The 14029-nt window shown below is 38.0% G+C and overlaps 3 protein-coding genes across 7 annotated transcripts; all 3 read right to left on the bottom strand.

Moving 5' to 3' along the window:
• Positions 1 to 1051: 1051 nt before the first annotated feature.
• LOC105174020 (golgin family A protein) lies at positions 1052 to 4557 on the bottom strand. The gene is made up of 4 exons (XM_011095976.3): positions 4053 to 4557; positions 3363 to 3927; positions 2974 to 3096; positions 1052 to 2776 (listed from the first exon to the last, which is right to left on the bottom strand). Exons 2-4 carry the CDS (start codon positions 3852 to 3854, stop codon positions 1400 to 1402), a joined length of 1992 nt encoding a protein of 663 aa, XP_011094278.1. The 5' UTR covers positions 3855 to 3927; positions 4053 to 4557; the 3' UTR covers positions 1052 to 1399.
• A 991-nt stretch (positions 4558 to 5548) lies between these two features.
• Positions 5549 to 9827, bottom strand: LOC105174018 (UPF0496 protein At3g19330). 5 transcript variants are annotated; one of them, XM_011095973.3, is made up of 5 exons: positions 9609 to 9827; positions 9446 to 9516; positions 7812 to 8019; positions 6470 to 7533; positions 5549 to 5832 (listed from the first exon to the last, which is right to left on the bottom strand). In XM_011095973.3, exons 3-4 carry the CDS (start codon positions 7906 to 7908, stop codon positions 6485 to 6487), a joined length of 1146 nt encoding a protein of 381 aa, XP_011094275.1. In that variant the 5' UTR covers positions 7909 to 8019; positions 9446 to 9516; positions 9609 to 9827; the 3' UTR covers positions 5549 to 5832; positions 6470 to 6484. The 5 variants fall into 5 exon arrangements, with proteins under 5 accessions (XP_011094275.1, XP_020553231.1, XP_020553233.1 ...); XM_020697572.2 differs by having other exon boundaries at positions 7812 to 8011; XM_020697574.2 differs by having other exon boundaries at positions 7812 to 7982.
• Positions 9828 to 10555: 728 nt separating this feature from the next.
• Positions 10556 to 13415, bottom strand: LOC105174017 (IAA-amino acid hydrolase ILR1-like 3). The gene is made up of 5 exons (XM_011095968.3): positions 12990 to 13415; positions 12216 to 12341; positions 11808 to 12122; positions 11526 to 11654; positions 10556 to 11166 (listed from the first exon to the last, which is right to left on the bottom strand). The coding sequence occupies exons 1-5, from the start codon at positions 13344 to 13346 to the stop codon at positions 10783 to 10785; spliced, it is 1311 nt and encodes a 436-aa protein (XP_011094270.1). The 5' UTR covers positions 13347 to 13415; the 3' UTR covers positions 10556 to 10782.
• Between the last annotated feature and the right edge of the window lie 614 nt (positions 13416 to 14029).

Below are 14029 nucleotides of genomic sequence, written 5' to 3'. Positions count from 1 at the left end.
AACAAACAGTCTATTATAATTTAAAAATATATATAACTATATATATATATATATATATGCTAGTAAAACAAAATTTAAATCGAACGATGTGGGAATATTTTTCGAACCACGTATCCTTTTTTATGTTTCACGTTTAATTTTCTCTATTATATTTTGCTCAAATTTCATATAATCTGTAAAATGAAATGCCTAACAGAAACTTATTCCTACGTTAGTTAACATTAGAACCAAACCAGCATAGTAAAAATACCGTTCAAAGAATCAGAATCTGATTCAGTCGGAATTAAATTACTGATTTTTTTAAAAAAAATAAAAGATTACGAGTCAATCTCGTTCTTAAACGAAATCTTTCTCTTTAGGAACAGAGGACGTCTAGAATGGCTGAATTTGGTATAAAATACTCAGCATCGGGCTTGATGCTTAAGAAATAAACTTGATCAATGGTATGTTTTTTGGGGAAATTTTAATTCAAAATGAGTTTGGCATGAATTATGTAATAAAATGATGTACAATAAAAAATGTAATAATAAAACGTCTAGTTTGGCATGAATTTGGTACAAATGTAATAAAATGATGTATAATAAAAAAAGTGACGGATTGTTCTATAAATTATGCCTAACATTTAAGGAATGGAGATTATGATTAGCATGAATGGCCCATCTCTTCATTATATTCCCTGATGATGAGTTGCTATTGGAATCAATTCCGGCAATCTCTCTCTATCATAACATCTGAAACTCCCACGAGGGTTAACTGTTCTGCGGACAACCTGATCTGGATGTCTGAATTCGGAGAAAGCAAGATTCCTCCCCAGAATTCTTTGTTGTTAATGCATGTGTTTCAACATTGGCAAAGGTTCGTGTTAGGACCCAGTGTTCATCAGTTATCTCAATCTTGGGTATCATCTGAATCCAATGTCACATAATGATCAGTTCTGAGATTCTTGTAAATCCTTGGACCCTCATAAAACGCTGGCGACACAGTTGTTTCATGTTGTTCCGAACAACGGGACGGAGCCAGGTTGACAGTTTAACTTAAGTAGAAGGATGAATTTAAGAATTTCTAGAAGAAAAATGGTATTTACTAAGCATAACTGTGAAGCTTGGTCATGTTCAACTTGGTTACATCACATCATTCAAATTTGCACAGCTTTCTACAGAATTCTGGATTTTACCCAAACATCCACAGCAAAAACAGTAATACTAAGAGTTACTAAGCATCGACCAGGGCAAGCAGTTGTCGGGATTTTCCGTAGTAAGGTCAGAAACGAACAAGATGTTAACTTCTTGATATTTCTTAGTTGAGGTTTACCTGTACCAGACTGTATAAGACTTTCAGGTGGGGTTTTAATTGACATGGCTGCCCATTCCCAGAAACAAGAATCGACATTCCAAAAACCTTACCATTTAGATCTCCTGGTACTCTGGGCTTCCCCTCTGACATCTGCAGTTCTAGACTTCAAACTGGTCGTTTGAATTGTGCTAGATCTTTCCTGAAGTGTACCGCATGGATCTCTAGTGTGCCAGGATCGCTCCTGTCGGGATGGACTATGATAATCTCTGGCCGATGCTAATCTAGAACTTGGTAACATGTGATCCTTGAGACCTATGAGAGATTTCTGTTTCTGTGTCTCGTTGAAATAACTTCTTCTTGGAGCTTCCTTCTCGAGTTCTTGAAATCTCTCCCTTTCTAAACCATCCCCTGCACCTTGAATAGCCCATTCAACTACCTCTGATGCACTCCTTTGAAGAGAAACGTTTCTCCTAGAAACCGGCCCAGAGATGGAGTTTCTTGATTTGATTTCATTGTTAACAGATAATTTCCTGGAATCACGATCGATAGCAGATGTATGAGTCCATTTGTACCCTTTATTATTGTTATTGTTATTGTTATCCATGTTCAGTTCAATCGAATGAAGATCGCTCTCTGCAGAGCCGTCTTTGCTGTCTATAGCATCCTCCACTTCGCCGTCATCTTCTTGCACATTCTGATGTGATCCCATGTTAGACTTACTCAAATATGCCACTCTGTCTTCATTTTTGTCTCTTTTCGGTCCAAGGAAAACTTCAAGCTGTTTCCTCAGCTTAGTAATGGCAGAGTTTTTCCCCTCAAATTGATGTCTAGCCTCGGACAGTTTCATCTGAGCTCTCTCCTCAAGCAACTTGTCAGCCAATTCTAGCATCTCTCTTTCCTTTTCTACCTCTTCATGAACTTTGACAGCCTCCCTCTTCACCTTTTCTGCTTCGGCCCTATCCTCATCAATATTCCTCGCTAATTCATCACACACCTGTTCAGTTATTTCTCTTGCTCTCTTCTCGCTTTCTAGATCTTTAACTGCCTTCATGAAAGATGACTTAATTTCTGCTAGTTCATTCCCGAGTTTTTTGTTCAAGCTCTCAAGTCGCCGTCTTAGCTTGCGCTCTACCTCTAGTTCGCCAGCAATGGCCCCAATTGCAGCTTCAACGGCTTGCTGTTCTTTGTTTCTCCATGATGCCTTTTCTTCCGCAAAACACTTCATGAGATAGTTGATCTCGTTTTTATCCGAGCGTTCTTCTTGGATAAGCTGATTAACCTGCAGGCGGGCTCTCTCAAGCTCAGCATGCAGGGCCGAGATCAGAGACATGCTAGACGAAGGTTGATCTGCATGAGCCCAAATGCGATTGATTATTTTCAGCAGCTCTTTGGAAGTCATCAGAGCATTGCTTACATCTTTTAGACGACTCCTACAACCAATCACTGATCCACCTGAAGTCTGGGGACGGGATCGAGTCTCAATCTGCAGTTCACATTCATATAGAGGAATTCAGAAGAAATCTGAAACAATAAAGAACATTTTAAAGATTTGGGAATACAATAGTTCAGATACAATATATTTGGGAAAAGTGGAGAGACAAATGAAAGATACAGTCAGATAGAACAAAAGTTCCGGCTAGCAACACGAAATTGAATTCTGAGAAAGACGAAAACAAATACCTCCATGAAACTAGCATGGCTAATAGAATCAAGAACTCCAAGATTCTGGTCAGCAGATGTAAGCCTCTGAGAGATTGATGGTGTCCTTCTCCTCCGACTGCCAGTTCCGGATCGATCCATTTTCTACAAAATCCACCATAGCATTTAGTACAGTATAATGAGAATAAACTTGCAAAACATGCAGTACAAATTAATAGAGGAAGAGAATGAACACCAAGAAAATCAGTGAGAGTTCAAGATATGCTTTTCTTCCCTTCTAGTGGTAGATCTTCGCTTTTCCATAATGTTCTAATAACATCAAACCTCAGCAAACATGTACAGAGAAACACATGCATATTCAATTAAACCAACATTAGAACAATCAAGTACCAGAAAAAGCATCAGCCCACCTCAGAAGTTGTCGGGCTGTGTGATGGATCCGACAAATGCGGTGGCAAAGAACCCGAACCCGAGTGCAAACCCCATCCGGACTGCATTTTCTCCCTTTTAAAAACCATCTTGCTTAAACTCTTCTTTTGCTTCTGCTTCATCGGCTCCGTATTACTCTCACTCATTTTCGGTGAAGGCACCTCATTCATTTCCCAGAGAGTGGCGGCGAGCCTCCTGGCCGATACGGGCCGGGTGGATTTCCCACTCTGAGAATACTTGGGAGAGTCGATGGCGCTCCTCAAAGGGGTGGTTCTCCACGTTGGCACCGGCGTGCTGGATCTAGACTTCCCAAGCCCGGTCCGATTCTTGCCCACCAAAATGGCCCGCTTGTTCAACCTGTAACTGTAAATTCTTGATGATGAAGATGAGGAGGACGAGCATCCCCTTTTCCGAGTCTTGGTGGGCACCATCAGACCATCCATCATCATCCCTCTCTGCCCTTGTTTTGGCATTTACAATAATTTGACTTAATTTTTCTCTTCTTTTACACCAATTCTCGCACTTTTCGAGTAAAACTTCACTGATCTGATTGCAACAAAACAGAGCACATTTTGAGAAAATACACAAAACTCAAAAGAATTAAAGGAAAAAAGAAAAGCATCGATCTTTCCGAGCAAAAAGAGAATCTGAGGTGGGGTTGAAGATCTCACAACTTTGTTCGAGTGAGCGCCCCTGCATTACAAAATTTCCCTTCTCGTCTAGTTTGATCGCTCACTCTTCCTTATCCGCACATATAAAAAGGAGAGACAGAGATTGAGAATAGAGTTAAATATGGCATGAAGTTTTTTCAGTGGGTGGAAAGTGGGTTTTGTTTCAGATTCCTTACAGCTAGAAACGTGGTTTCCATCAAGAACTGGATTAAAAATGGAAGAACAAATCTGTTGAAGCAATTGAAAATGGAGGAGAGAGTTGAAAGAGGGAGAGTATGTGGGGCGGAATGATTTCCTTTGATTTGAAATGATGTGTAAAAAAGAGTGAAGCTTGACTTTGATTTCGATCAAAGATCCATTTCTCTGTACAATCACTCGCAAGGTACTCCAGATGAGGCGTGCGGTACATGCAGACAAAGCAGAGGGGGAAGAAAGGGAGAGATCAAAGGGGCATGCATGTGAAGGCGAAACGTGGGTGGTAATAAGTGGAATACACCAGAATGTCTTTTTGGGGTTTAAACTTTGTTGGATTTGTATAAATCTCATCTGTCTGCCAAATAAAATTCTTTTTGTTCAGTTTTATTTGCTACAATAATATATGTCTACCTTGTTCTTAGTTTAGGTCAGGTCCATCGCTGACTCACCAGTCCAGGTGGTCCCACTTGAAAATATTCTACTCAAAATAAATTTAATATACTTATTATATGATTAATTATTTTCTTCAAATTTCTTATAATACTGCACTTGTCATATAAGTAATTTAAATTTAATTAAATTCAATCTAACTTCTTATGAGGGTGTTTTCTCTGCCACATCTCATTTTACAATATTCAACAAACAACTTCTTCAATGTTTGAAAGCTAGTTAAAAAATATTTTAAATATTTGTCAATATTTTTATAAAATATATAGTTCAATAAAGTTTAATTTCTCTTTATTTGATTTATATTACCATAACACACAACATTAAATATATTAAAACTAGTTGGGCCTTTGTCTATTTTTCTCTCTTTATCCATAAAAAATAAAGACAGACAACTTAAAAGCCTAATCAAACCAACCCTCGAGTTCTTGATATTCACAGTCATTTTTGTCCTACTCTTGATTCCAAATGTCAAAATCACCCCCCAACATTTTTAAATGCTCTATTTTAATTTAGTGAGTCGCCTTGTATGTGTGTGTGTTTTAAATTAAAAGTGCATGACGAATATCATACATTAACAGAAAAAATAAAATAATTATTAAATAAACATATATACCAATGGTGCATTCATAACATAAAATACAAGAAATATCAACTTTAGAATAGATTATTCAGAATAGAGCTATTTTCTTATGACATGCATCCGGGTATTTCCCATTCGAATTCTTGCAACTTTTGCCTATTGGCATACCTATTACCCTCCCAGAAAATTCTTATCCAAAATCAATTTTTGCTTATTACTCTCCGATTCCCATCTACCTCTGGATTTATACATTCTACTGTAAGAATTAAAATACAAAAACTAAAGCATTTTTCTTGTCATGTGCTAATACTGTCCAGAGTATGCTGCAATGTACTCATTTCCAAAATAATTAAGAAACACAAAATTCTGTAGGGATGTTGTCGATAAACTAAAAATACAACGAGCTGCTATATTGAAGGCATGGAAAATCCTACAAAGAGCACCAGCGGGTCTCAGCAGCAAATGTCCCTGGAACGGGTTTCTGGACACCGGACGCCAACTTTGGAAGATTTGCTTTCTCTCCTTCAACAATTTTGTTGCTCCATCCTGTATATGCTACAGAACCATAGAACAGACATATTATTGTCCGATTTCCACTTGGAAGTTTGTTTACAGATATAGGTTTTACTCTGCATACACGCATGTAGTGCATGATATATGCCATGAGTATGCCACTTGAAATCTATCCTCATATTCGAAGAGTTTGTAGTCACAAGTTGATGCCTCCACATGAAATTGTTCAATAATGAATAGTATCATTTGGTGCCAAATATTTTGACACACCTATACCGGATTGGTGGTGATTAACAGTCTTCAACTGTTTATCAGGAAGCCGGATACTTCAGGAGTTTGAAATTACATGAGATAAAGTAGTTCAAGCAATTTTTCCTTCCTCTGATCTCTAGTTTAACTTATACGTAAAGAAACGATATCTTTGCTGCCAAAAGGATATCTTATTATTGATAGTGAACATGACTCGAGAAATTCCAAGAAACTTTAACGCCCTACTGGTTTACATTTCCTTCACAAAATAAATTCACAGATGAACCAAGAACTTTATTGAGACTTTAAAACATCAGGCAGGTGTTTTGGTGGTTATCAGTGCTTATCCTCCACGTTTAGCATTATGCACATACACGAACTCATTCCAAAAGTTAAGTAGGATAAAGAGAATTGCAAAGAAAGAGCTTACTTAGTATGGTGGAAATCAAACTGGATATTGATGCGTATGAATCTCTTGGAGAAGAAGTGTTCTGGCCTTGTTGATTGCAGCAAGACATAGGAATAAATGCTCCTCAAGATCCACAAGTTGTCTCATAAAACTAGGACGGTTTCGCCGCAGCTGCTTTAGTATCTCCTGAATCGGATAGCTCTCCATGCCCCTCTCCAGTCCCAGACGAATAAGAAGCTTGTCATTTTCAACTGCAGTATGCAGGCGGGCCACAAGGCGATCGATGGTGTCTAGATCATTTTGAAGAACATAAGCACCCTTTGCTGCAGCGTCAAGCTGAGCTAGATGGATAATTTCTTTTTTAGTCATATTTGATGGAAGAATTGCAGGGCATATTGACCCCGCAACAAGGGCAACTAGAGCATGACTAGCTATTGCCACGGCTGATATGGCCACTCCAACAACAGCTGCAATCAAACACAACGCAGATCCTGTTGAGCAGTGGCGTATGAGATGGACCCTTGACCGTGACTTTCTGAGATGCTCATCAAGCTGTTGTCTGAGTTCAGAGAAGCATTGACGGATATCATCAAAGTTGTGCGAGTCTGGCAATAGGAAGGGGTTCTCAATGCGGTCAAACTGGAGAAAGACATTAACTGCCAGCTTGCATTGGGAATGGGAGAGGGAATAGCAGTCAGAGTCAAAGTCAAGGGGAAGATCATCAAGAAGGTTTTGTATAGGGGTATAGAGGAGGCGAGCATTGTGGAAACCCTGGTAGACAAGGAGGCATAGATGGGCAGTACGCTCACTGTGCTCAAAGTAGGTTGCAACAAGATAAGTAAGAGAGTTAGCCCTAATCAGTGAAAGTGCCTCTTGAACGCACTCACGGCTTGGTCGAAGAACCTGTTCCAACAGCTGAGGCTCTTCAAAGAAATCTATATGCCCTATGGCTACATTGTCTTGGTCAAATGTTCTTCTAATCTCACCATAAGAATTTGTTTGAACAGCAAGGGTGTATTCTCGACTAAGGTTGACGGTAGGAGAGAGTTGAACACTTGATGGCGGTGTAATGTCTTCAGAATAACCTGAATTATGTTTTACAGAATCAGATACTAAAACATCTTTAAGTAATAAAGGAGTGCCAAAATATGAAAGGACATCATAGAAAGAAATAGAAGTGCCTCCAAGGCTCTTGGAATGGCAACCGCTTTTACTCTTTAACTTATTTTGGTTCCACAAGAATGCTTCTTGTTATAGGTTCTAGGTGTTTTAATTTAGAGCTGGATAGGTTCAGGATTTTCTTGTGTGTTGTTTGTATGTCTTTTTCTCTTGAGCAAAATTCTGAAAGAATTCAGGAGTTTACCTTGGGAAGCAGGGGATGACAAATAATTGTTTGTTGATGGAGGTCGGGGTGGCTTCAAACAAGATAGAATTCGGTCTTTTCCTTTGATGTGGGACATCGAGCATAACCACAAATCATCTCCACATCAACACCAGTAAGCAAAAGTCCTTCAGGATATATAACCTGAGCATTCTGGAAAGAAGTGAATCTCCAAATATCTTCTACTAAGCTTCAAGTGAAATGAAGAGGGAGATGGCAAACCAATGCAAACAAAGAATAAAACCAAATTAATCCAGCATGTTAGTATGTTCTTCCCTGAAAACGATTCCAGAATAAAATCACCACTTTCGAAATTCAGGCATTTTTGGTAAAATGCAATACTAAACCATTCTCTCAAAGAGCAAGTAGAATATCAAGCATCTTGAATCAAGAGATAAATACTCATATTTTATATTTCTGATCTACTTTTCATGAAGCATGCAAAGAATATATCACACAATCAATATCAAATTCCAAAGAGAATCAATAATAAGTCTGATGCGTCTATATAGTAGTATCATGAACCAATACAAAAGGCATATTAGAGGATGGGATGCAACTCCTCAAGCATCCAACTCATTAAGCAACAGATGAAAAACTTGAGGAACTACAATGCTAATGAGATTTTAGAGATTTAAGCTGTAGAGTTTTGAATTCTACAGAAGCATTATTGGGTAAAGAGACCTCTGACCCCCTAGATACAATAGCAATGAAATGGTTGTCCAGTGGAAAGATAGATAGATCCATTCCCAAGGAGGAAACAAGCACAAGTCAAAGCAAAGTCTCCAAAATGATAGCTCATGAAAGGAGCTTAAGGTGAAAAAAAACTGCTATGGATTTTGACTATATCAAGAAGAACAATGAAACAGAGGGGGTCAGTATCTGTAATCCAAGATGTCGAACAAATAGAGAACACAGTAAGCAACCTGATGCACCTTGAGCTCAACTAATGAAATCACCTCACTCACTAGGTCCAAATTGAGACAGAGTCTGTGCCACCTGCCCAGCAATTTCAAGGGGAAAATGTCTAGATGTAGGTTTTACCTCTATAAGAACAATGTGTTCTAGTCAAGAGACATAAGCAGCAGCATGCAACTTGGTTTTGCTCCTATCCACACAGAAAGCAAAGGCATTTCACAAAATGCTAAACAAAAACTCATTTCTCAGATGAAAAGTGGGGTTCTACATGAATCCTTGTTCAACTATTAGATTTCTTCTCAAACTTCCTCGGCAGACGACAACAATAAATTCGCAACTGAACTCAACCATAATACTCAATGTCAATCCTTCAAGCAGCCAAATGCTTACACAGGAATCAAATTTCTACGGTAGCCGTGCACAAGATTATGAGAAATACAACATAACACTTCGACTACTCCCATGCTTCCCAAAGAATAACCCCTTCACCACCCAAACCAAGAACTACACAATGACAATCCCAGCGCAGAGATTAAATAGCTAGAAAAATGTACCCAAACCAGCATATATCAATCTCATAAGCAAGAACACCAAGTAAAAATAAGACAAAACAAGTTCACATACACCCAAATAGTACACGAGGAATGAACCAAATATTTTAATCGGCAATCTTATAATAAAGAATTGAAATAACTTACCTTTAAAAAAGATTGGAACTTTGAAGATTTTACAGTCAAAGAACCTCTTGAAATCGAAGTGGGTCTCAAGCCTTTAGTCCAAACACACAAGTGTATCAATATGCATTTATGAACCTAAACGCGTAAAAGCGAAAGCACTAGGTTCAGTAAATCAACAACGTACAAGAAATAGTAATTGTTGAGTAATCTTGGAGAAAATTTCAGAGGCGGGCTCTGATGAAATCTTTCCAGGCCCGTTGAGGCAATATTGGGGAAGGAGAGATGTGTTCCGACGGGGTGAAAAGAGCACCAATGAGCTGACCGCGCATAGTGTGAAGCTACCATCTCTGCTTCGACTCTTTTTTTTAATAAATAAACACAAGGATTCTTGGAATGAAAGAAATAAGGGGAAAATCGAAAAAGATAAAGGCAAAATCAGAAAGTTGCTTTGATGTAAGATACTACATTTTTCTTTTTGAAATTTGAATAATTTTAATTTTGTTAGGTAAATAAATCCAAGATGATATAATTTGCAATCCATTACTCTTCTCCCTCTCTAAAGCATTCTTACTCAAGTCACATTCAATTAAATTCATTAATCATGTAATAAGTAGAGATAGGTATAGGTATATTTCTGAATTATGATCTATTTATATAAATCACTTTTGATTGTAAATGCAACTATCAGAAATATTAATATTATTTATGCAAAAACACACATAGTTTTAAATATATATATATAATTATGAAACTATACATAATTTTTTACTATTTTGACTAATTTTTATAATTATACAAACGGCTGAAATAATTTGCATAAACAAAGCTATACGTCATAAAATGGAAATATAATTATCCTAATAAGTATTATTATTATATTTATAATTGATACGAATTTCAATCTAAATAAACTGCATTTGGACAAAAGTATTATACTATTTGGATGAAGGATTTGAAGAAAATGTTTCAAATAATTTTATATTATAAGAATTTAATGTCTTATAAGATGAAATAGTTATTGAAACTTGACATCAAGAATGTTCATGCAATTAAAGTTTTCCTCATGCTTTAACCATCCAAATGCTTTAAAGCAGGAGTTTCTGCTGGCAAGGACAAACTGGACAGTACATATTTGAGTAAAAAACAATGGAATCTATTATGTGAGTGCCTTATTAAAAACTACTGCTGTCAAGTTTATGGTCTGACATTTTTATTCTAAACGAAGAGGTAGTCCCTAATTTAAATTTACATTCCAACAAATTCTGCCACAAAACTTGTTGGCACTATGGCAATTAAATCTTGACTTGTGATGCTAAAATCTTGTACATCTGATCTTCGTCATGTCCCATTTGATTCATCTACGTTGCTACCGAGTTTTCAGCCCGGCCATCCAAGTAAGCAAGCGCGACTGCAGCATGCAGAGAGGCACCTACTGGAAGAACGTCTTCATCCATGACAAAGTGGGGTGAGTGCAAGCCTTTGACGGATTTCATTGTTTCGTTTCTTGTTCCAATCATAAAGAATGCCGCGGGTATCTTCTGTGCGTAGAAGCTGAAATCTTCAGCTGCCATGATCATTGTGTGGAGTTGCATATTCTGCTCTCCAAGCAAGTTTTCTCCAACCCTTTTAGCATGTTCGTACATTGTGGGATGATTGATGGTTGCTGGATATGGTTTGAGTTTATCCTCCATGAAGTCAACCACAGCGGTACAATGATGCACTGTTGCTTGAGTTTCTATGACCTGTAATAGTGCCGCAATTAACAATAACTGTCGTTGTGTCATAAAATGATGACTTGAAGAGGTTGCAGAAATGTTATATGTAGAAATTGTCCGATGTTACACTTTCTGGATTTATTTGTTTAATTAGGACTTGACTATGGAGATAGCGACCTAGTGGGATCCTATGATTAATAAAAATGAATCGATTATATAATTGTTTCGGGATTTCCATGTTTTTAATGCCCTCATCCATGAACCGCTGAAGATTATTGGAAAATAAAAGGAACTTTCCCAAGCCTACACTTAACATTGTTTGATCAATATTTCTTCCCACATTATGTCTTAAGGACCATTCAATCATCTCTAGATGTGATACATACCTCTTTAATCCTTTGCTTGAGGTAGGAATAACTTTCAGAATTCATGAACCGGAAGGTGCCACCAAATTTGACAGTCTCAGGGATTACATTCAATGCTTCACCACCTTGAACAAATCCAATTGAGACCACCTAGCCGCCATTATACATGGAAAAACAAGAATTATTCTTAACATCTTTATCAAAGATCTTGAAGCCCATATGCAACCCGGCATAACAATAATATGCCTCAAACTGCTTGAGAGAAGAAAAGAAAAAAGCAAATGAAGGAAGTAAGAAACATACCCTGGCCTCTAGAGGATCAGTTTCTCGGGAAACGATATGTTGGAGTGCAAGAATCGTCATGGAAAGGGCAACAATAGGATCTCTAGTTTTATGCGGGCTCGCTGCATGTCCACCTTTTCCTTGAATGATTACAGAAAACCTGCCTGATCCAGCAAGCATTGGACCAGGTTTTCCGCTGAGAGAACCAGTGGGTAATGCTGGATCAACATGTAAGGCAAAGATGGCTTGAACTCCATCTAGAGCTCCATCTTGTATCATATAATGGGCACCAGCATAACCTTCTTCCCCAGGTTGGAAGACAAGTTTAACAGTACCCTTACCAGAATATAACAGAATATTCATTATTCAAATCACCCTAAAAAAAACCATAAAATATTGACCTGCCCGCCATATACCATAATTGTTTACCTTCAATTTATCTCGGTTGTTCTGTAACAATTTGGCTGCTCCAAGCAACATTGTGACATGAGCATCATGACCACAGGCATGCATTTTGCCATCAATTTTGCTCTTATGCTCCCATTCCACTAGTTCCTACAACCAGCACAGGCTAACTTATTTCTAGCAAAAGCATAATTTTCGTGACATTTTGGAAAAGACAACAAGAAAAGTGACTCCTAACTAGCCAAAGAAGTATTGCTGGCTAGTCTCAGGGATAACATATCATACTGCTACCTCAGCAATCATAGGCTAAGAATGTTGGGGGGTAGCCGTCTCACAAGCATCTAGCACAACTTCATACATTCTTTTTTTGAGATTAGTTTGGACAGATTTGATTCACAAACTTCTAAAAGAGGCCAAACTAAGTAGTGTTTGAGCGATGAGTTTAGACTTTTATGCTCAAAGACTAATGAACCAAATATCCTGAGATAAACAAGACAATGTCAGACGTCAATTTATTTCCTATTCCTCCGAACAATAATTAAACTAAAGCCACAAAGAATTCAAATAACAATAACAACAACTATTCCTCTTATCAATTCTCAATAATTTTATTCACAGTGGGTGCTAGACGCAGTGTCTATGATTATACTCATCACTGAACTAAAAAACAATTCAATTAGAAATAAAAACAAAAACCCATGAAAAATTCCAAGAACAAGACAAGAATCGTTTACTCTTTCCTGGTAAGAAAATTGCCGCCGATAAAACAGTAGCAAGATGATAAAGAGATAGTTCCACCTGAATAGGGAGCGCGTCCATGTCTGCTCTAAGACCGAACCAAGGCTGAGCCCCTGACCCGATAGTTGCTACCACCCCTGTCTTAGCCACGGGCCACGCATACTCGATTCCCAGTGAGTCAAGCTCACTTCTAATCAGTTCACTCGTTAACTCCTCTTGGAATGCCAATTCCGGGTACTCATGGATTCTCCTCCGAACCCGTCTCAACCAGTCCAAGAAATCCGGGTCCCTCGCCGATTCCAAGAGCTCCCGGGTCAGGGTCTCACTTTGTAAGGCCCATGCGCCATGGTAGGGCGATGAGCAGGTCGCAAGAAGGACCAAGAGAGAGAAGCAAAACAATGGGACGACCCGCTCCATCTGGCTTTCCCTCTCAGTGGTGTAATTTCTATTAAATCATGGAAATGGGATTGGCGGATTCGGACCACGTTTCTTGGATTATGTGAAGATCCAATAGCATTATATTATTAAGCCTAAATTATACATAGACCCCTATAATTTAGCTTAATTATAACTATTATCTTATTATTCAAAAAAATTATCAAATTTCTTAATATTAGACATACTTTTATAAATTTTAAATGGTGGATGTGTAAATTCTAGTAATATTCTTATGCTCTTTTGAAGATAAGGTAAAAATAATTATAGAACAAAATGACTATTTTCAAAGTGGATTTTGCCACCAAAAATGAACAAATAGGCAATGGATTCTCATATCTATGGTGTCCCACTGTCCCCAGTCTCATTCCTCACCCTCTCCACTTTTCTCACTGTCGCTACTTTTGTAGTTGGAAAATTCTCTGGCGAAGTAATCCAGCTCCAATTCCAAATCAACCCCAACTCGATTGAAAATAATTCATGTTAATAATCTTGATGCCCCCCTTTATTATCTTCCAAAGGCCCAAAGACAGAGGAGTAGGCACCTTCCGATCAGCCCAACAGGCCCAATCTTACTAGCCTATAACCAAGATACCAACCCCATACTTTCTATACTTATAAACTAATATGGCAGGGCAAAAAAATAGGTTTAATTCAGCAAGATG

Source organism: Sesamum indicum, linkage group LG11 (assembly GCF_026168435.1).
Source record: "Sesamum indicum cultivar Baizhima isolate 11 linkage group LG11, ASM2616843v1, whole genome shotgun sequence".
NCBI classification, from domain to species: Eukaryota; Viridiplantae; Streptophyta; class Magnoliopsida; order Lamiales; family Pedaliaceae; genus Sesamum; species Sesamum indicum.
Note: the sequence above shows the minus strand (reverse complement) of the source record. Positions and strands in the feature narration are given on the sequence as shown.